Source organism: Manis pentadactyla, chromosome 15, assembly GCF_030020395.1.
Source record: "Manis pentadactyla isolate mManPen7 chromosome 15, mManPen7.hap1, whole genome shotgun sequence".
NCBI lineage: Eukaryota > Metazoa > Chordata > Mammalia > Pholidota > Manidae > Manis > Manis pentadactyla.
This window is the reverse complement of record NC_080033.1, coordinates 33499939-33522918: the sequence shown is the minus strand read 5'-3', so window position 1 is coordinate 33522918 and position 22980 is coordinate 33499939. Positions and strand designations below refer to the sequence as shown.

Here is a 22980-nt window from a genome sequence, read left to right as displayed (position 1 = left end):
GTCACAACTTTGTCACCAACAACTGTATCACTAAATATTTCTGTCCTAATTGTTGTGCAGATTTGCCCTATTCTTTGTACATCATTTTTATGTTCAGTGACACAGCTCCTTTGGTTGATTGAGTTGTGAACAGTTTTTTAAACTATTTTTTAACAACTATTGTTAAACTATAAACAACTATAGTTAACTAATGTTAACTATGGCAAAAAAGAAAATTGTGAGTAGCCCTCTTAAAAAATAGAAAAGAATAATAGGTTTATTTGGTCTTGTAATTTTATTTTTAATACAGTTGTTCTGCCTTAGTTGTGTCTGTGCAAATGTCATAAATCAGGTATTTTACACAGCCAAATTTGTATTGGTCATTATATAATTTTCCTGGCACAATCATCTTTTTGCCATTGTTTTACTGTTGCTCTCCTGGTTTCAGTTTGTTGATTTATTTGTCTTCTCTGCCTGACTTTGTATTACTTGCTTATCAACTGTGAGTTTTAAGTGTGAAAACTGGTAAATGGTTGCGCCTGTGATTCAAGAGGAAAGGTATACTGAGCACAAAATTTTGACTAGTTATATATCATCTGAATGGTATGCCTTGAGAAATAGTGTCCTCTAACAAAATAAATTGATACAAATGAATGTTATTTGCTCAACTGCCAGATATCCACTATTACACAAGGTTTTCTTTTTTCATCATAAATCTTTTGTTTTTAAAAAATGCATTTCAAGACTCCATTCCTCTAACTCTGAACTGTTGCAAAGATGTGAAGAGTTTTAAGGAAGGATTCTTCCTACATAACATCTTCAACACTACTAACAAAGGGAAGGGGAGTTAAGAAAATATTATTAAGAAAAGATAGAGGAGACAAAGGTCAGCAAGGACACAAGAAACTAAAGATGAAGGGGTCAGATGATTAGATTATAAAATGTAAACAACCGAATGGCAAGAACAATCTCATTGGTGACTTCGGGTAGTGCATACTGCATGCTATTGAGTGAACAATGGTTATGACCATCCACCAGTCACCTAACAACTTCTTCCATGCCTCTATCTCCCTCACCACGAGCATCCTATAAGTCACCAATTGCAGTTGACTCTGTATCTGAATCATGTTATAAATCTCTCCTCTTTTCTATTTCCACTACCACTGCTTTTCCTCAAGACCTTCTCATCTTTGCTTCCTAAATGACCTTCCCTCTTCTCTTTACCTCACAGCCATCAGGATCATTGATCTGAAAAAGATGTGATAATGACACTTCCTACTTCAAAAACGCACTGTGGCTTCTCTATGGTCAAAAGTCCAAACTCTTTAGCATGGCTCTCAGGACCTTTGACAATCAGGTTTCATCCTGCTCTTTCTGACCCGATACACCGCAGCACCCCTCCACATGCTGACTGTACTGTATTACTCAGCCTTCACTAACACCTCCTGTGGATAAGTGCTCATGCTTCCATGTTTTTGTTTAAGCTGTTTTTTCCTTCCTCTCCTGCACTGAAGTCCCAACTAGAACACACCTTTTTCCCAAGTTTTCTTCACTCCATTCCTCTTAATCCCAGCAGAATGAATCCCTTCTCCATTTCCATTATGTTGTCTGTATAACCGCTGTTAAACTCATCTTCACCTTATATCATAGATTACTTTTGACAATAGATTGACTCCCTAAGTATGGTAGTTTGTCCTAATAACTATCATTTATATAGAAGAATGCCTAACACTTTAGAAGTGCTATGTGCATCACCTCATTTAATCTTCACACAACCTTATGAGATTGGTACTCTTAGGACGACAGCCCCATTTTACAGTTAACAGAGCTGAAAAGGTGTCACAGCTGGTACACAGCAAAACTTTAACCCCAGCCTAGATTCACCTAACTCCTAACATACTTTGCTTAACTCTTAACTATTTTGTTATATTTCTCCCTCCACATCTGTGTATCCTCAGTGCCTGCTATCCAGTAGGTTCTCTGAAAGTGCTTGTTGGCTGAATGAAGAATAAAAATTCCAGTTTACAGAGGAGTTTGGAGCAGGCTGGTAGTGTGATTTCCATTGAAAGGGAGAGTGAAGGGTATCAGTGCACCATTCATAAACAAAATGTTTAAAAGAATCTTCAAAACACATTACATACACAAAAGAATTTGCTATGTTGATTTGGTCTCAGAAATGTTCAACTTGAAGAAAAAGCTTCATTTTATAATATGCTAGCTTTTTTAACAGGACACAGCACAGTACTGCACAACTATAAAATGCCTTGAATTGATTTCTAGGATGCTGCTGCCCCCTTACTTCTGTCTTTATTATGAATGTTCTGGCAAGTCAGATAATCTAATTGAACTTTTACTGGCATATAACATTGCAGAGCTAACCATAATGCATGTAAATGTTTGAGATGGAGTACAGTAAGTTTAAGATAATTGGGGTCATCAAAGTTTGTTGCAAAAAAGAATGTTGTTTTTTAATTCATCATAAATTGAAAAATGCTTCAAATGCCATGTACCATTAGTGCGTATATAATGAGTACAATATCAATTACGCTTTTCTTGGTTTGTCTTAAGGGTCAAATTGTACATCAGAACATAACATTTAACACTTAAAAATCTTGAGAGTGAATGTTAGTTATTCTGATACTATATAACTCTTAAAAATCACTTGAGAGTGGTTTTACTTAATCTTTTTCTGTCATCTGATTTTCTTTATAAATTTAGTGCCATGTAATAGAGATTTGTTTTATTAACATCTCTTCTCTGTTATTTCTCTAGTGTTGTTAATAACAATACTTGTAGTGGAAGGGATTGCTGTGGCCCAAAAGACCCAAGGTAAAGTATTTACAGTGATAACGTACTGCATGTTCAGGACAGTGGGATGGCTTATTTGAAAGGATTCTAACTTTTGAGTACTATGTTCATAAGCCCTCAGGGGTGTTCCAGTAACCCATGGCTTCCTGTCATCCTATCCGCCTCAATGTAACTGGATTCAGCTGCAGTTAACTAGAGTAAATTGTGGACATAAAGTCTTGCCCTGATAAATTTTAAAAATTGACATGACTAGTAGCTCCTAGCACACCATGGATTATGTCCAAAAATTAAATGAGATTCGTGCTTTATCACTAAGCAAAAATAAAAATCTCTTTCCATTAATATTTTATTCAGAATACTATAAACCTGTTTCTGATCATTCTTGTTTATGAAAGAAGATAAGCCAGTGTGATTTTTGAACCACATTTTCATGTCAGTTTCTTACATTTCCTGTACACCCTGATTTATTTTTTATTTTCATCAAAGTTATACATACACATGACAAAAATCAAAGCATTCTAAGAAATTAATTAGGAAAAATCAGTCCCTCATCCTGCCCTACCCCACTTCTGCTCTATGAGGATAACCACTCTTTAGCTGATTCTTTTAATATTTCCCTGCATATTTCTAAATAACATGCTATACTGTTACTTCTTAATTATTTTAGTTTTAGATATTCGGTAATGATTTCCCACCATGGAAAAGGAGAAGTTACCTCTTTCAAATACCTACTTTCCACCGCCAGTTATATACAGTTGTTTTTTTTTCCTTTACATCTGTACCACCTGTTTCAGTATAGTTATATCAAAATTCTGGCTACTCGGGGTTTACATTAAGTCACTCATTGAGGTTTTCAATATGAAAATTTCATCTTTCAGTTTAGGAACTTTTCCTTTCCTTTTTCTTTTGTTTAATTTTTAAATTTCCTTTTCTGCATTTTCTCTGTTCTGTCTTTCAGGAGTTCCTATTATTGTCCATGGGTGTGTGTGTGTGTTTAATATGTTCTATTTTCCATCTGTCTTTTTACTCTATTTTCTTCTCAATAGTCTCTCTTGAGATTACTTCAACTTTATCTTCTAAGCCAGAAGTTGGAAATCTCTTTCTGTAAAAGGCTGGATGGTGAATATCTAAGGCTTTGCTAGCCTTACAGTCTCAGGAGCAACTCTTCACCACTGTTGTCATAGTGTCAAAGCAGCAATGGAAGCAGTATGCACAATTGGGCATGAATATATTCCAGTAAAACTGTATTTACAATAACAGGCAGCCAGCCAGATTTGGCCCAGGGTCATAGTTGCAGACCTCTACTATAAACTTTCTACTAACTTTTTTCATTTCTTCTATTCTAGAAGCTTTCTTTTGTTTTCTGAGTATTCTTTTTTTAAAGTATCCTGTTCTTGTTTTATGGATATATTCTTTTTCCCTGAAGTGATTAAATAATGTTGTTTTGTGATTTTTTAAACAATATTTTGTATATAATCTTTGTTTCTTCAGAGTTGCTTTTGCTTGTGTTTTATATGTTGTTCATATTAGGGGCTCTCCTTGTGCTTGGTGATCCTTGAATGTCTGCCCTTATTTATGAGAGGAGCACTGAAATTTGACCACTAGCCCTCTGTAAGTGCAGACGGGGCTCATTCCCTGTGACCTTCACTTCTGAGTGACCCAACATTGGGGAACCCTGAGTCTGGGTGATCATGTCTTTTTCTTTGGGCTGATTAGATTCCTCAGAGTAGAAACTTTCCATCTCCTGCTTAGAGGCTCTCCGTCTGACCAAGAGGCCTCTGGGCGTTGAGTGGGGAAGACACTAGGGGTGTTCAGCATGTTCACATTCACCCAATCTCCATGTTTTCAGATTGATATTTCCATCTCCAGCCGTGTCTGGTGTCCCCTAGTCCAATTACCCTGTTCTACCTTCTCCAAAGAAATAATCTCACTTTCTGGTGTGGTGGAGGAGCAGCAGCTACCTAGATTTATGGAGTAGGGAAAAGTATTGGGAATCAAATTGTTCTAAATAGACTTTTAACCAAGCCTCATGTTTTAAAAAGCTTGATTCTACCCCTCCATCCTTATCCCCTCTCCCACTTCCAGAGATGCCTAGTACTGCTAGTTGTTACTGCATCTACCTCTTTGTGCTTATGGGTTTATGCCCTTTAAAAAAGTCTGTTATGGTTCTTTAGGTGGAGTTTGAGGAGGGCAGAGTGCTAAATGCACGTATTCAATCTATAATCTTTAATTAAAATCCCTTTGTAATCTTTGAATCTATTCGACTTTTGTGTTAAACTACATATAGAGGAATCGTACAAGAGATAAACTCCTGGGATCCTTTTATTTTTATGTTAGAACTGAATTTTATAGCATTTTAGTGATTTATCAGATTCTGCCACGTGGTTCTGCCATTGTAAAATCTCACCATTTTATTTCCCCACTCTCTCACCAGGCACACCTGTCTTCCAGCAGCACCTCTCCTGGCAGGCACAGTACACAGTCTTACCTTCCTTTCACTTCTGCAGTCATCAGTTTGTTTTGCCAAATTTGACAGCGGTTCTTACAAAGCCAAATGCAGTATATGTGTAACATAGAGTGGGCAACTGTTTGGGGAATTTGTGGGGAAGAGAGAAGAATGCTATTCTCTTTTGGTGGAATTAATGTTTTAAATGCTATTTTTCCCTGAGATGGACAAAATATTGGAATCAAGCACATTCCTGCAACCCAGTGTGGAATTTGGGTTCGAACCAGCAATGGAGGTCATTTTGCATCACCAAATTATCCTGACTCATACCCACCAAATAAGGAGTGTATCTACATTTTGGAAGGTACTTGACCAATTTTTGCCTTTGATTGGATGAATTTCTACTTTATTGTAAAACTAAATACATTGTTAAAAAACCAGTTTGAACAAAATTCTAAATATATTTGTGTTAAACTCTAGTAATTATGAATATTTCTGAATACTGAACACATTAACAAAATAACAGTTGAAATTTTATAGGAATTTTAAGTCTCCTAAAATATATTCAACTAAATGCATCAGTATTTACATGAAACATCTCTAATAAGACACTTGAACTTACTGGCTGGCATCTCTTATTAGGCTTTATGCAAATTTGTGTCCATGGTTACATAAGTTCCTGTCATTTCTTCTATTTTTCCATTGGTACATTGTATATCGTGAGCTAGGTATTAGCTTCCAACTCTAATTTTAATCAATTAAGTACATTTAACTAATTTAATTAATAGCATATGCCAAAGGGAAAGATTACTGTAGTTCTACAGAGGGGCATTATTGTTAATAATATAAAATACAACATGATAAATTTTATATATACCAATTCTCCTTATGATCTCCTTCAGTGAAGCAGTAACAGCAGTTGTTTTCCCTTTTTCCCTTGTGTTGGGTTGTTTATACTTTTTTCTTGTTCATGTTGCCCTAATTTGCTTACTCTTATTTTCTAGCTGCTCCACGTCAAAGAATAGAGTTGACCTTTGATGATCATTATTATATAGAACCATCATTTGAATGTCGGTTTGATCACTTGGAAGTTCGAGATGGGCCATTTGGCTTCTCTCCACTTATAAACCGTTACTGTGGTGTGAAGAACCCTCCATTAATTAGATCAACAGGGAGATTCATGTGGATTAAGTTTAGTTCTGATGAAGAACTTGAAGGACTGGGGTTTCGAGCAAAATATTCTTTTATTCCAGGTAATGAAGTTATCTTTAGTTTTAGAATATTAAGTGTAGAAAAGATAAAATTTAGTCAAGTTAATCAAGTCAGAGTTTTAAATAAATTAGCAAGGTCAAGGGGAAATCAGTCCAGTAATAAATAAAAACAAAAATTGGAAGTAGAGCTGAGTCACTTGAATTTTGAAGCATATCATAGATGGTATCACATTTTTTTCTTTGATTTATGTTTTATAGTGTATATAAAGGCCAAAAGCATCAAAATAAATGTTTTTAAAAATCAAATTATTTTCATAATCCCACCCAAAATTATTTTGGCAGGTTTTTCCATTGGAATGATTGGATTAACCACTTATTTGAATAATAGTCTCTAGAAAATATTGAGCAATAGAAAGAATACTGCTCTGCCCTTGGAGGCGAAAGATCTGGGTTTGGATTCTTTCTCTGCAACCTAATAACTGTAATACTATTAAGCACAGAGTTGTGTCTGAGAGTTGCTATTGGCAAATGGAAATTCCTATTTCCATTAGTTTCCATTCAACTTGCCTGAGGCTCTCATAACTAATCACCACAAATGTGGCAGGTGAAAACAACAGAAATGTATTTTCTCAGAGTTCTGAAGGACAGAAGTCCAAAATCCAACAGGCCACCTGCCCTCTGATGCTCCAGGGGAGAATCCATTCCTAGCCTCTTCCAGCTCCTGGTGGCTGCCTCAGCATTCCTGGGCTTGCGGCCCCATCACTCCAGTCTCTGCCTCCGTCCTCACAACCTCTTATCTCAAAATCTGTAACTTAACAATCACATTTTTGCTGACTAAATAAACTCACTGGTTTGTTTGTTTTTTTTACCATATAAAGTAATATTGACAGGTTCTGAGGATTAGGATATGGACATATATTCAGGAGGGGCTGGTCTCCATTTAGCACACTCTGACCATCTTCCCTCTCCATTGTATGTGAGAACACTGGGGAACTGTGAAGTCCTATCCAGGGTAAAAATATGCATGTCCCTAATGCAGAAACATAAAGATATGCAAGTTATTGCTCCTGTCTTCAAAGAGCTTGCAGACTAACAAGATGAAAAAGTAACTGAGTGTAACAACTATATGATCTTTTTGCTTTTATTCATGTTTTCATGTAAGAGATTTGTTAATTTAAAATTTTTTAACATAGCCATAATCTTACATAAAATCCTATATATAAAAAATTAGTGTTGACTCTTTGCTGTCTATCCCGTCAGATGTTTTCCTGTATCTGTGTATTTTACTTAATGTACATAACATACCTGCCTTTTGCCTGAATAACAAACATTTTTTTCCTTTGGTAAACATGGAAATTATTAAGTGTTGTGTCACTATTTATGTTCTCAATGCCAAACATATAACATTTTCAAGTAAAATGTATCTAGTAGACTTGATTTCTTAGAACAGTTTTGGGTTCACAGCAACACTGAGAAGAAAATACAGACAGAGTCACCATCTATATCCTACCCACCCCACACAGAGCCTCCTCCAAAATCATCATTGTGCACCATAGGAACATTTGCTACAATTGATGAACCTGCAGTGATACATCATCCTCACCATAAGTCCATAGTTTACATTAGGATTTACTCTTGGTGGTGTAAGTTCTGTGTTTGGACAAAGTTTAATAATATGTATCCACTATTAGAGTATCATACCGAGGATTCCACTGCCCTAAAAATCTCTGTGCTCCACCAAATCATACCTTCTCCCCCAATGCCTGGTAACTACTGATCTTATACTGTCTCTGTAGTTTTGCCTTTTCCAGAATGTCATATAATTGGAATTACCATATGTAGACTTTTTAGATTGGCTTACACTTAGTAATATGTACTCAGGATCCTCCATGTTTTTTCGTGGCTTGACAACTCATTTCTTTTTAGTGCTGAATATTTTATTGTCTAGATGTACAACAGCTTGCTCAACCATTTTATTGAAGGATATCTTGGTGGCTCCCAAGTTTTAGCAATTACAAATAAACCTGACATAAACATCCATATGCAGGTTTCTGTGTGTACAAGTTTTTAACTCATTTGGGTAAATACCAAAGATTGCGGTTTTTGTGTCATATTAAACATTTTGTCTTTTTAATTTTTGCTTAAATGGTTAGTTGTGATGGTTGCGCAACATTGTGAATGTACTTAATGCCACTGAATTGGACACTTAGAAATGTTTAAAAGGACAAATATTATATTACATGTTATATACTACAATAAAGATAAATTTTAAAAAATTACAAACAGGTTTCTTAAAAAAACTTAATTTGAAAGTTCAGATAGGACTTTTGTATTTACCAAACTGCCAGAATGAAAAAAATACTAGTTTAAAATGTCTCAGGATCTTTAATAAGCCTGCAAAACCTATTTCAGGGCACATATTACTGTATGTAACTGGGTGTTTAATTCTTGTTTCAATTGTTTTTAATTCCAGATACTTTAGGTTATCAAATTACATACTGAAAAAAGTGGCAGGAAAATTTTTAGCTTATTTTAGCATATATTTCAGAGACTTTTCTTTTTTAATTTAACAAAATAAACCCAACTTTGCTAAAAGGGGCAAAGACACTCAGCTCTTTTGCAAGAAATGTCAAAGAGAAATTTAAATCTTAATCAGCGTTGGAATAAAAAGTCATAGGAACCTTCTGGCAAATGAATCAGAATTTCTTAATATACAGGCAAGAATTCTAGGATATTGTATTATTGCATTAAAATTACAGAATTATCCCAGTTACTTCCATGAAGTAACAATCCATTAAGAACTTCTGCCTCAACAGATACCACCAGTAGCTTAAGGAATATCATTTAAAAGATATTAATTTATCATCCTTGTTATTAGGCCTCATCCAGATATACCAATACTTACACAAAATTTATTTATTATTATTGGTTTTCTTATTCATTTTGTTATCATTAATCTACAATTACATGGAGAACATTATGTTTGCTAGACTTCCCCCTTCACCAAGTCCCCCCCACAAACCCCATCACAGTCACTATCCTTCAGTGTAGTAAGATGCTGTAGAATCACTACTCATCTTCTCTGTGTTGCACACCCCTCCCTATGCCCCCCCCACATTATACATGCTAATCATAAGGCCCCCTTTCTTTTTCCCTGCCCTTATCTCTCGCTTCCCACCCATCCTCCCCTGTCCCTTTCCCTTTGGTAACTGTTAGTCCATTCTTGGGTTCTGTGAGTCTGCTGCTGTTCCTTCAGTTCTTCTTTGTTCTTATACTCCACAGATGAGTGAAATCATTTGGTACTTGTCTTGTTCCGCCTGGCTTATTTCACTGAGCATGATATTCTCTCGCTCCATCCATGTTGCAAATGGTAGGATTTGTTTTCTTCTTATGGCTGAATAATATTCCATTGTGTATATGTACCACATCTTCTTTATCCATTCATCTACTGCTGGACACTTAGGTTGCTTCCATTTCTTGGCTATTGTAAATAGTGCTGCGATAAACATAGGGGTGCATACATCTTTTTAAATCTGGGCTCCTGCATTCTTAGGATAGATTCTTAGGAGTGGAATTCCTGGGTCAAATGGTATTTCTATTTTTAGTTTTTTGATGAACCTCCATACTGCTTTCCAAAATGGTTGAACTAATTTACATTCCCACCTGCAGTGTAGGAGGGTTCCCCTTTCTCCACAACCTTGACAACATTTGTTGTCTGTCTTTTGGATGGTGGCGATCCTTACTGGTGTGAGGTGATATCTCATTGTGGTTTTAATTTGCATTTCTCTGATGACAAGCGATGTGGAGCATTTTTTCAAGTGTCTGCTGGCCATCTGAATTTCTTCTTTGGAGAACTGTCTGTTCAGCTCCTCTGCCCATTTTTTAATTGGATTATTTGCTTTTTATGTTTGTTCAGGTACGTGAGCTCTTTATATATTTTGGATGTCAACTGTTTAGTGGATCTGTCATTTATGAATATATATTCTCCCATACTATAGGGTACCATTTTGTTCTATGGATGGTGCCCTTTGCTGTACAGAAGCTTTTCAGCTTGATATAGTCCCACTTGTTCATTTTTGCTTTTGTTTCCCTTGCCCGGGGAGATATGTTCATGAAGAAGTCACTCATGTTTATATCCAAGAGATTTTTGCCTATGCTTTTTTCTAAGAGTTTTATGGTTTCATGACTTACATTCAGGTCTTTGATCCATTTCGAATTTACTTTTGTGTATGGGGTTAGACAGTGATCCAGTTTCATTCTCTTACATGTAGCTGTCCAGTTTTGCCAGCACCATCTGTTGAAGAGACTGTCATTTCCTCATTGTATGTCCACGGATCCTTTATCATGTATTAATTGACCATATATGCTTGGGTTAATGTCTGGAGTCTCTAATCTGTTCCACTGGTCTGTGGCTCTGTTCTTGTGCCAGTACCAAATTGTCTTGATTACTGTGGCTTTGTAGTAGAGCTTGAAGTTGGGGAGTGAGATCCCCCCCACTTCATTCTTCCTTCTCAGGATTGCTTTGGCTATTCGGGGTCTTTGGTGTTTCCATATGAATTTTTGAACTATTTGTTCCAGTTCATTGAAGAATGCTGTTGTTAATTTGATAGGGCTTGCATCAAATCTGTATATTGCTTTGGGCAGGATGGCCATTTTGACAATATTAATTCTTCCTAGCCAAGAGCGTGGGATGAGTTTCCATTTGTTAGTGTCCTCTTTAATTTCTCTTAAGAGTGTCTTATAGTTTTCAGGGTATAGGTCTTTCACTTCCTTGGTTAGGTTTATTCCTAAGTATTTTATTCTTTTTGATGCAATTGTGAATGGAATTGTTTTCCTGATTTCTCTTTCTATTAGTTCATTGTTAGTGTGTAGGAAAGCCACAGATTTCTGTGTGTCAATTTTGTATCCTGCAACTTTGCTGTATTCCGATATCAGTTCTAGTAGTTTTGGAGTGGAGTCTTTAGGGTTTTTTACGTACAATATCATGTCATCTGCAAATAGTGACAGTTTAACTTCTTCTTTACCAATTTGGATTCCTTATATTTCTTTGTTTTGTCTAATTGCTGTGGCTAGGACCTCCGGTACTATGTTGAATAACAGTGGGGAGAGTGGGCATCCCTGTCTAGTTCCCGATCTCAGAGGGAAAGCTTTCAGCTTCTCACTGTTCAGTATGATGTTAGCTGTGGGTTTATCATATATGGCCTTTGTTATGTTGAGGTAGTTGCCCTGTATGCCCATTTTGTTGAGAGTTTTTATCATGAATGGATACTGAATGTTGTTGAATGCCTTTTCAGCATCTATGGAGATGATCATGTGGTTTTTGTCCTCCTTTTTGTTGATGTGGTGGATGATGTTGATGGATTTTCGAATGTTGTACCATCCTTGCATCCCAGGGATGAATCCCATTTGGTCATGGTGTATGATCCTTTTGATGTATTTTTGAATTCAGTTTGCTAATATTTTGTTGAGTATTTTTGCATCTATGTTCATCAGGGATATTGTTCTGTAATTTTCTTTTTTGTTGGGGTCTTTGCCTGGTTTTGGTATTAGGGTGATGTTGGCTTCATAGAATGAGTTTGGGAGTATTCTCTCCTCTTCTATTTTTTGGAAAACTTTAAGGAGAGTGGGTATTATATCTTCTCTGTATGTCTGATAAAATTCTGAGGTAAATCTGTCTGGCCCGGGGGTTTCGTTCTTTGGTAGTTTTCTTGCTTCAATTTCTTTGCTGGTAATTGGTTTGTTTAGATTTTGTGTTTCTTCCTTGGTCAGTCTTGGAGGGTTGTATTTTTCTAGGAGGTTGTCCATTTCTTCTAGGTTTTCCAGCTTGTTAGCATATAGGTTTTCATAGTATTCTCTAGTAATTCTTTGTATTTCTGTGGGGTCCATCGTGATGTTTCCTTTCTTGTTTCTGATTCTGTTGATGTGTGTTGATTCTTTTTCTCTTAATAAGTCTGGCTAGAGGCTTATCTATTTTGTTTATTTTCTCAAAGAACCAGCTCTTGATTTCATTGATTTTTTTCTATTGTTTTATTCTTCTCAATTTTATTTGTTTCTTCTCTGATTTTTATAATGTCCCTCCTTCTGCTGACTTTCAGCCTCATTTGTTCTTCTTTTTCCAATTTCGATAATTGTGATGTTAGACTATTCATTTGGGATTGTTCTTCCTTCTTTAAATGTACCTGGGTTGCTATATACTTTCCTCTTAAAACTGCTTTTGCTGCATCCCACAGAAGTTGGGGCTTTGTGTTGTTGTTGTCATTTTTTTCCATATAATTGCTTGATATCTAATTTAATTTGGTCATTGATCCATTGATTATTTAGGAGCATGTTGTTAAGCCTCCATATGTTTGTGGGCCTTTTTGCTTTCTTTGTACAATTTATTTCTATTTTTATACCTTTGTGGTCTGAAAAGTTGGTTGGTAGAATTTCAATCTTTTTGAATTTATTGAGGCTCCTTTTGTGGCCTAGTATGTGGTCTATTATGGAGAATGTTCCATGTGCACTTGAGAAGAATGTGTATCCTGTTGATTTGGATGTAGAGTTCTGTAGATGTCTATTAGGTCCATTTGTTCTAGTGTATTGTTCAGTGCCTCTGTGTCCTTACTTGTTTTCTATCTGGTGGATCTGTCCTTTGGAGTGAATGGTGTGCTGAATTCTCCTGAAATGAATGCATTGCATTCTATTTCCTCCTTTAGTTCTGTTAGTATTTGTTTCACATATGCTGGTGCTCCTGTGTTGGGTGCATATATATGTATAATGGTTATATGCTCTTGTTGGATTGACCCCTCTCTCATTATGTAATGTCCTTCTTTATCTCTTGTTACTTTCTTTGTTTTGAAGTCTATTTTATCTGATACTAGTACTGCAACACCTGCTTTTTTCTCCCTATTGTTTGCATGCAATATCTTTTTCCATCCCTTGACTTTTAGTCTGTGCATGTCTTTGGGTTTGAGGTGAGTCTCTTGTAAGCACCATATAGATGGGTCTTGTTTTTTTATCATTCAGTGACTCTATGTCTTTTAATTGGTGCATTCAGTCCATTTACACTTAGGGTGAGTATTGATAGGTATGTACTTATTGCCATTGCAGGCTTTAGATTCGTGGTTACCAAAGGTTCCAGGTTACTTTCCTTACTACCTAAAAGTCTAACTTAACTCCCTTAGAATGCTGTGACAAACACAATCTAAAGGTTCTTTTCTGTTTCTCCTCCTTTTTCTTCCTCCTCCATTCTATGTATATTAGGTATCATATTCAGTACTTTCTGTCTATTCCTTGATTGTCTTTAGGGATAGTTAATTTAATTTTGCATTTGCTTAGCAATTTAGCTGTTCTGCTTTCTTTACTGTGGTTTTATTACCTCTGGTGACAGCTATTCAACCTTAGGAACACTTCCATCTATAGCAGTCCCTCCAAAATAGACTGTAGAAATGGTTTGTGGGAGGTAAATTCTCTCAGCTTTTGCTTATCTGAAAATTGTTGAATCCCTCCTTCAAATTTAAATGATAATCTTGCCAGATAAAGTAATCTTGGTTCCAGGCCCTTCTGCTTCATGGCATTTAATACATCATGCCACTCCCTTCTGGCCTGTAAGGTTTCTGCTGAGAAGTCTTATTTAGCCTGATGGGCTTTCCTTTGTATGTGATCATATTTCTGTCTCTGGCTGCTTTTAACAGTCTGTCCTTATCCTTGATCTTTTCCATTTTAATTACTATGTGTCTTGGTGTTGTCTTCCTTGGGTCCCTTGTTTTGGGAGATCTGTGGATCTCCATGGCCTGAGAGACTATCTCCTTCCCCAGATTGGGGAAGTTTTCAGCAACTACCTCCTCAAATACACTTTCTATCCCTTTCTCTCTCTCTTCTTCTTCTGGTACCCCTATAATGCGAATATTGTTCCACTTGGATTGGTCACACAGTTCTCTCAATATTCTTTCATTCTTAGAGATCCATTTTTCTCTCTGTGCCTCAGCTTCTTTGGTTTTCTCTTCTCTAGATTATATTTCATTTATCGTCTCCTCCACCATATCCAACCTGCTTTTAATACCCTCCATCATGCTCTTCAACGATTGGATCTCTGACCTGAATTCATTCCTGAGTTCTTGGATGTCTTTCCGTACCTCCATTAACATGTTGATGGTTTTTATTTTGAACTCCCTTTCAGGAAGATTCATGAGGTCCATATCATTTAAATCTTTCTCAGGAGTTGTATTAATAATTTTACTCTGGACTAGGTTTCTTCGCCGTTTCATGTTTGTATATGGCGCCCTCTAGTGTCCAGAAGCTCTGTTCTGGAGCTTCTCAGCCCCTGAAGCAATGACTGGGGTCGCAGGGGAGCGGTACTGGTGCCTGGGGGGAGGAAAGAGCTGTTCCCTGCCTCCCGGCTGCTGTGACTGTCTCCACTGCCTCAACCAGTGGGCCGGGCACACAGATATAAGCTTTTGTCCCTGAGCAACCAGATATGGATCCCTGCTTTCCACAAGCAGCCGGAATCCTAGTCTCCCCAGGAACTCCACCTGTCCCAGCTTTCCAACCCCACAATCAGAAGAGTATGATGAAAGCACCATGAAGTGTAGGTTTGTTCTCCCAGCGCAGATCTCAGGAGCTTGGTGTTCAGCAGTCCCAAGCCTTCCACTCCCTCCCTAATCAGTTTCTCTTCCTCCCGCCAGTGAGCTGGGGTGGGGGAGGGGCTCGGGTCCCACTGGGCCATGGCTCTGGTATGTTACCCCATTCGGTGAGGTCTGCTCTTTCTTCCAGGTGTATGCGGTCTGGCCCCATCCTCTTTCCTGTTGCTCTCTCAGGATTAGTTGCACAAGTATATTTTCTAACTGTATCCAGTTTTAGGAGGAAGCCTCTGTCTCTCTTCTCACGCCGCCATCTTTAATCCTCTATTTTATAAATATGACTTTAACTAGACACAGCCACAATTTAGCTAATGATGCATTGTCTACTTATTTTGACATTTTTTTTTCTTTTAGCAGTAAAATTGTGGAATCCTCACCCACTTTATAAAAGCAATGTAGTAAAATAAGAAAAGTGCCTAGAAAATTGGAATCCAGTCCTGGCTTTGCCATTATATGAGCTAATAAAATCATAATCTTTGTCTGATTTTTCATCTATAAAATGGAATATTACATATCTTCTTGATGTTACTGTCATTAGCATAATGTTAAATATAATGTATGTAGAAACTCGAAAGTACTATGAAATCAAATGTAGGGTATTATTGTCTAGAAATACTAAGCATTTTATTATAATTTGTCTATATTCTAACCACAAGCCATATAAAATTCTCATAATACATAAAACTAATAGAAGAAAAACAGCTGCATTTTTTTCAAAGAATCTTTACATATAAAATTGTCTGATTTTTTCTAATCTTTCAAAATATTATTCAGGTAATTAAGAGCACTGTTTTTGATGTCTGTTTCTTTTAGGAGTCTAAACTTATTTGCAAGTTTATCATATATTCATATATGTAAGATTCATATGTAAGATTTTGTAATTTTGACACTAAAACATCAGTTACTTTAGTTAATTGATTTCATAAAAATGAAATACCTGGCCAATTTAATTAAATCAGTTAATTTGATATAAGCTATTGGTTCTCAGTCTTCTGTGGACTGCTTCGTAGGGCAGAATATCCTGTGTGTCACATAATTCATCTTTCTTCTCCCTGCCATTGTGAAAAAATGGCTTGCTAGCTACTATACATAACATAAAATTCTCCACTTTTACCCTTTTTAATTGTAAAAGTCATTGACTTTGAGTACATTTACAATGTTGTGCAACTGTCACCACTATCCATTTCCAGAGCTTTATTCTCATCCCAAGCTGAAACTCTGAATCCATTAAACACTAACTCTTCACTCCCTCTCTCCCGACGCCTGACATACACTGTATCTGTCTGTTTGTATTTGTCTATCTAGACACCTCAATAAATGGAATCATACAATATTTGTACTTTAATATCTGGCATATTTCACTTAGTATAATTTCAAGATTCATCCATGTACCATGTATCAGAATTTCATTCCTTTTTTTTTAAGGCTGACTAATACTCTTACATATTCCACATTTTGTTCATTTATCTGTCAATGGACTACCTACTACTATTGACAAAAATTTATACGTTGCAGGTAGCATAAATAAGTTATTCATGATGGGATAAGTATAAACATCATTTTAAAAATGACCCTGTAAGTGAACACCTGACTATGCTCATAAATAGCCAGTCATCTGTAGTTGGTACCAGTGAGAGCTTTCTCTTGCTTTGCTATTAAATGTGGCATCAGACATAACTTAGGACATTAAGCTTTAAACGAATTCTGAAATATCTCAAGGTCAATGATTTTCTTTTTTTTTTCTGTTACAGATCCAGATTTTACCTACTTAGGAGGTATTTTAAATCCCATCCCAGGTTTAGTATATCACCTCTTTTTTCTCATGGCATTTTTGATCATCTTATTTTCCTTTGATCATCATTCATCTGTTCTTTCTAGATTGCCAGTTTGAGCTCTCAGGAGCTGATGGAATAGTGCGTTCTAGTCAGGTAGAACAAGAAGGAAAAACAAAACCTGGCCAAGCAGTTGATTGCATATGGACGGTGAGAGCTACTCCAAAAGCTAAGGTATTACTGTGTATTGAGTTACTTCAGAGAACAGAATAAGATATAATTTGTATAATGTGTTATTTTGGTTCATGTAGATATTTGTTTAGATCAACTGATACTACATCTTTATAAAAATTGATTTTATTTCAGTCACATTATTGGGCCCCTTCTGAGGTCTCAGCATTGTTATAGTTAAATAAATTAAAATATAAGTTTCAGGAATATTGTGCATACATTAAGAATTTTAAGATCTTAAAAATCTGTGTATTCCTAATTGGAGAGTGCAAGTATTGATCAGTATGATCATTGATAAATAAAAAACTTTATGAAGAGGAAAAACAGGCCACAAGACGTTGAAGTGTCTTGTCAAAGGCCTCAGAGTTGGTCATAGTGTCAAAACCAAAAACACAAATATTTAGAGTTTTAGTTGTGTTCTCACCTTGTTCTCTGCTAATCATGTAGAGTTTCTTTTTGGAAAACACCAAAGGGAAGGGTGATTTTTTAAAACTCTGACAGATTGAGACTGGTTGCTAACCACTTTTGCTTATTTGCTTTTAATTTACTTCTAGGAATATTAATAGAGTTAAAATTATACTTTATGTGTATTTGTGCAAAGAAAGGGGACAGTGACATTAAGAAAACAAACCTTTAAAGAATTATGAAAATCAAATATAGAGAGATATGGTGGTAGAATGGATTAGATAGCCTGAAAACCTGTTACAGAAGATGTGGAAACATTGGGTAAAATGTAACAAATATCCTTTCAAAAGTACAGATAAACTCCAAAAAAATTTAAAAAGTAATTCTTACAGACTAAAAATGAAGAGAGAACTATAAATCAGATCAATAAACTGAAAACTGATGGTTTAAATATAATACCCCTTGCTGACTTCAGTAACCTGTGACTACTCAGAGTAGATATACCAGGACCTTGGTATTAATACCCACACTGAGACATAAAAAGCCTGGAGTTCATGTGATCTTTGTGAGATCCCTCACATAGCGCTGGAATCCTCAAAGGGAGATGATTGTCATGAAATGAATGGTGGAGTAGAAAAAAATCTTCCAATAGAACAGGTTGATACCAAAAATCTTAACTTTCTGAGCTCAGTCTCCGGATGGGTGTGAAGCTGGGGTCTCCCTTAAAACTTTACACCTAGAAACCTGTCCTAATTAGAATTTGGGATGTGATTTTGCATTCCATGCTCAATCTAGCAACCTCTTAGCCCAAAAGTTAACAAAATGGTACTGGACTCAAAAAAAACATTTTGAGGTACCTGGCAAAAATAAATACAGAAATAACCATAGAGACTACAGGATTGCCATAGATAAAACACAGCTTCATAAACTTAAATTTAAATATCATAAACACCTTCATAAACTCATAACCCAAAATTAGAAAACACAGCCCACGAGTAAGACAGCAGATAAAACAAACAGCAGGAAATTTAGATCCCCAAGAACTTGAGTGTTTTGAATATCCTACAAGAAGGAATTAAAAAGATGAGAGGAAAATGACCAGATACACTTTTAAAATAACTACAAAGAACTTCCTCTAGTAAAAAGTAAAGTTACTGAAAGGTAGATCTGAGAAAATTACCCAGAATGTAGCTATGGGGTAGGGAGGGCAGTTTATTAAGAAAACTTTCCAAAAATTGACAATAGGTGTTGAAATGCAGTGATTCTCAAAGCAAGGAAAAAAATATTCTTTTTTAATGGACACCCAGTTACACTGGCCGAGAGCCAATTACATTACAGACAAGAAAATCTTTTAAATGACTTGAGAGAAAAGAGAGGTCGCCAACAAAGAGTAACATCAGAATCATCAATACGGAAATAGAAGCCAGAAGACAGTAAAAGAATGTTTTCAACATTGCTGAGAAAAAAATTAATAACTGGTAATCTAAATTCTGAAATTCCATATCCAAGTAAACTGTCAATCAAGAACATGCACAAAATTAAGATATTTCTGGGCAAAAATAATAAATGGACCTAATGCTACAGTTAGAAACCAAATATATTTTAATTTAGGATAACAATAGGAAATTCTGAAAATACAAAACCAAGAAAGGAACACCAGACTAATATCAAAAGAGAGCTAATAAAGCTATTAAAATAAAAATCAAGAAGGTCACTAATTCACAAAAAAAGATAAAATTTTAAGTTTTATGTATTAATATATTATCAAAATATACAAAATATGAATTGCCAATTGCTGGGGAAAATTGACAAATCCACAATTATAGTGGGTAGATTTTCAGTTCTCAGTACTTAATCATAAAAAAATTCGTGATGCTCAGAATATTTAAAAAACACACTGTGCCTAATGGGATGTGGTATCTTGCTCCCAACATCAAGAGAACATGCATTCTCTACAAGCATTCATGAAACATTTATAAACACTGACCCATATGCTAACTAAAAAAAGGAAGTCTGAAATATATGCCAGTGTTTGGTATCATGCAGAGCATCCTTGGACAAAAATGCGATTAAACTAAGAACCAGCAACCAAAAGATAACTTTAAAGCCCTATATGTTTGGAAATTTAATGATATACATTTAGTAATTCATGGGTCATAAAAGAAGTCAGGATGGAAAATCAAACACTGAAATTTAAAACTCAATAATGAAAATACTGCATATCTAAATTTGTGGGATGCAGCTAAAAGTACTTTGAGGGAATTTGTGACCATAAATGCTTCCTTAAAAAGAAGAAAATGAAATTCAGTGAGCTAAGATTCAATTCAAGAAGTTAATAGAAGGGCAAAAAAATCTCAAAGAGTAATTTAAAAAGCAGAAATACGGAAACAAACTTACAAAAAGAATCAACAAAACCAAAAGCTGGCCCTTTGTAAAAGATAGTAAGCATACATCTGGCAAGGTTGACTTGGAAAAAAAGACAAATAATATTAGAAAAGGAAAAGGTAATGAATTAACTACAGCAGAGATTAAATACTGTAAAATATACTATGAAGACTGCTGAACAACAACAAAATCCTGAGTATTTCTTCAATAAATAACTGACAAAGGGAAAAAGAAAAACATCAGGGGAATTTACAGATTGAAAGAAATGAATTGACAATTGCTGGGGGAAATTAAACATGTCATTGTTGACATGAATTAAAAGGCAAATGAACTTGTGGATTGAAATTATAAAAAGGGACATTCAGAGATAAAGTCTGAAACTGGCATGTGATACAAAGAAATTATTCACTGGTTTGATAATAGGATTGAGGTTATTTTTTAATTGGTCTGTTTTTCATGAAATGGAACTGTTTTTCGTGAAATGCTGTTCTCGGATTTGTCTCAAATATGTGAAAGGTGGAAGCGTGGAGGGGTGTAGATAAAGCACGATTGGTTCAGTTGATAGTTATTAAAGTTAGGGGATGGGTTTATGATATTGTTTTGTCTGTTCTGGCATATTTGAAATTTTCCATAATCAGAGTTTTTTAGACTATAAGAGAATATTATGAATAATTTTTTGCTAATAAAATTGTAAACAGTCTAATGGACAATTTCCTGAAATACGTAAAGTATGTGTGTGTGTGTACATACAAATTTAAATATATATATATATGTAATATACCAAAATTAAATCAAAGAAATAGAAACTCTTGCCACATTAACAAAATTGATTTTGTATTTAAAATATTAGCAGAAAAACTGGCCAGATTAAATTCTACCAAATACTCAAGGAACATGTCATATAAACTGTCTTAAAAACTGAAGATTTAGAAAGAATATTCTACAGCCTGTTCTTTCAAAACTAAATAGATAGCATAAGAGAATTATAAACCAGGATTATTTGTAAAATGAAGTGGGAAAAAAAAGACCCAAAGAACTAAGCAATAACAAACTAAAGAAAGTGTTTTTTTGTTTGTTTTTAAGAAATCATGACCAATATGGGCTTATCCTAGAAATTTTTGGACATCTTAATATAAGAAAATCAAATGATATAGTTTATCATTTTAACAGGTTAAAGGAGAAAATCCAAATATATCAATATATGCAGAAAAAATATTCAATAAAACTTAAAACCTATTGATAAACAAAAAGCTCAGAAAATTCCAACATAGGAAGGTGCATCTTCAGCATAGTGAAGACTATTACTAAAACCCTAAGACAACATCATAATTGTGGTATCTTAAAGCCATTTCCTTTAACCTCATGAACAAGTCAAAGTTGTTTATTCTCAATATTTTGTTTGATGGTATTCAGAAATCCTAGTCAATGCAACAAGGTCAGAGAGAAAAAAATAATTTTATCAATTATAAAAATAAGTTGCTTTTCTGTACAACAACCAAAAGCAGTTTGAAAATAAAGCTTTTTAAAACACCATTGCAATAAGAACAAGTCATAAGGTATCAGGAAGTAAATTTTAATATGATATTGAAATACATAAAAGAAGGCCTAACAGAAATCAAGAGGGAGAGAAACACACCGTTCTTGTGGATAGGAAATTCAAATTCACAAAAATGTTCATTATTCTCAAATCTATCAATTTAGGATAGTACCAATCCAGATCTCAGGTGGACTATCTTTGGATCTTAATAAGCTAGTTTTAAAATTCACATAGAAGAGGAAACAGTCCAGAAGAACCATGGTAATTTTGAATAAAAACGAAGTGGGGATACTTAACTTTCAAGATAACAGTTGTGGTAGTTGGAGAGAAGGCAGTTGTCACTGGGTTGTACAAACTAGTAAAACTGAATAAAATGTGTAAAAATAGAACTATACACATATGGAAGCTTGGTATACAGTGTTACAAATGTGTAACATTCCAGATCAAAAGGAGACACTTGATAATTGACACTACAGCAACTGACTTGATGTTAAATCCCTGTCTTACACTTGATATAAAATCAATTCCTAAATGTTAAAACTAAAAGTTAAAAGAAATTCTAGGAGTATAGTTCTATAACGTTTGGTTAGGAAACAGTTTACTAAAAACAGAAGACACAATGTACATGCCATAACAATAAGTAATCAATTTTACTGCATTAAAATAAGCTCAACTTCCAGAACCAACCAAGAGAAGTACTACAGCTTACTTCTTTTATTAAAACTAAAACCCCTGGATGGAATATAAAAAGCAACTACATGAAGATTCTGAAAAGTAACCATAACAAGGCAAGTATGGGAATAAAGTCAAAACTTTAATGCCCCATAAAGGGGGTAAGAGTCACATTTTTTTCCTCCTCCCTTGTCTCCCAGGCTCATTCATGGAACTCACAGTGGTACAGAGGCAGGAACTTAGAATGTGCTCTAGCCAGAGGCCTGAGAAAGTCCTTACAAACTGGAGAATGAGGAGGGGTCTCTGGTTCGTTGTTTCCTCTGTACTAGTTGTTTTCAAGGTCAGCCACCTGGGAAGGTCCTGCAGTGCAGCAGCTACAGCAGCAACTAAAACCCCAATTGAAACTCCATTGCCTTCACCAGTGGGACTGGGTAAGGATATGATGATGCCTAAGAGAGTATAGAGGGACTCCACATTATTTTCTTCCATCTCAGTCACTCAGAACTCACAACAAGTTAGGCAGCTAAAGTACTGAGGAAAACAACTGTTCCGGCCACCAGAGGAACTGGGAAGAGGCAACCATGTTATTCAGAGAGTGTGAAGGACGGCGTGGACAGCAGGGAGTTAGAGGCAGGAAAGCATTAATTCCACCTCATCCCCAAGGTGTGTGTGCACAGAGCATGGCACAAAGAAACATGGCACTGGTGTCCACAACCACATTACAGTATAAACCACTGCCCACGTGCCTGAGTGGGGCATGCCTTTAAAACTGAATCAACACCAGAACCACCACCACCCGTGAAAAGTGAGACAGTACATGCAGTCTGAACCCAACTGGGTAGATTGCCTGACAAAGTAAACAAAACCCAACATTTTCTGGGGATTTTTAAGAGCACCCAAAGCCTAATACTATATT

At 35.6% G+C, this 22980-nt stretch overlaps 1 protein-coding gene across 1 annotated transcript in view; it reads left to right on the top strand.

Moving 5' to 3' along the window:
- Positions 1-2735: 2735 nt before the first annotated feature.
- Positions 2736-22980, top strand: part of NETO2 (neuropilin and tolloid like 2) — a gene marked incomplete at its 5' end in the record, with an annotated part of 60949 nt that continues 40704 nt past the window's right edge. The window contains 5 exons of the mRNA XM_036927460.2: positions 2736-2808; positions 5457-5597; positions 6238-6486; positions 16814-16837; positions 16941-17068. Coding sequence (XP_036783355.2) covers positions 2736-2808; positions 5457-5597; positions 6238-6486; positions 16814-16837; positions 16941-17068 — 615 coding nt within the window. The remainder of the gene's footprint in view (positions 2809-5456; positions 5598-6237; positions 6487-16813; positions 16838-16940; positions 17069-22980) is intronic.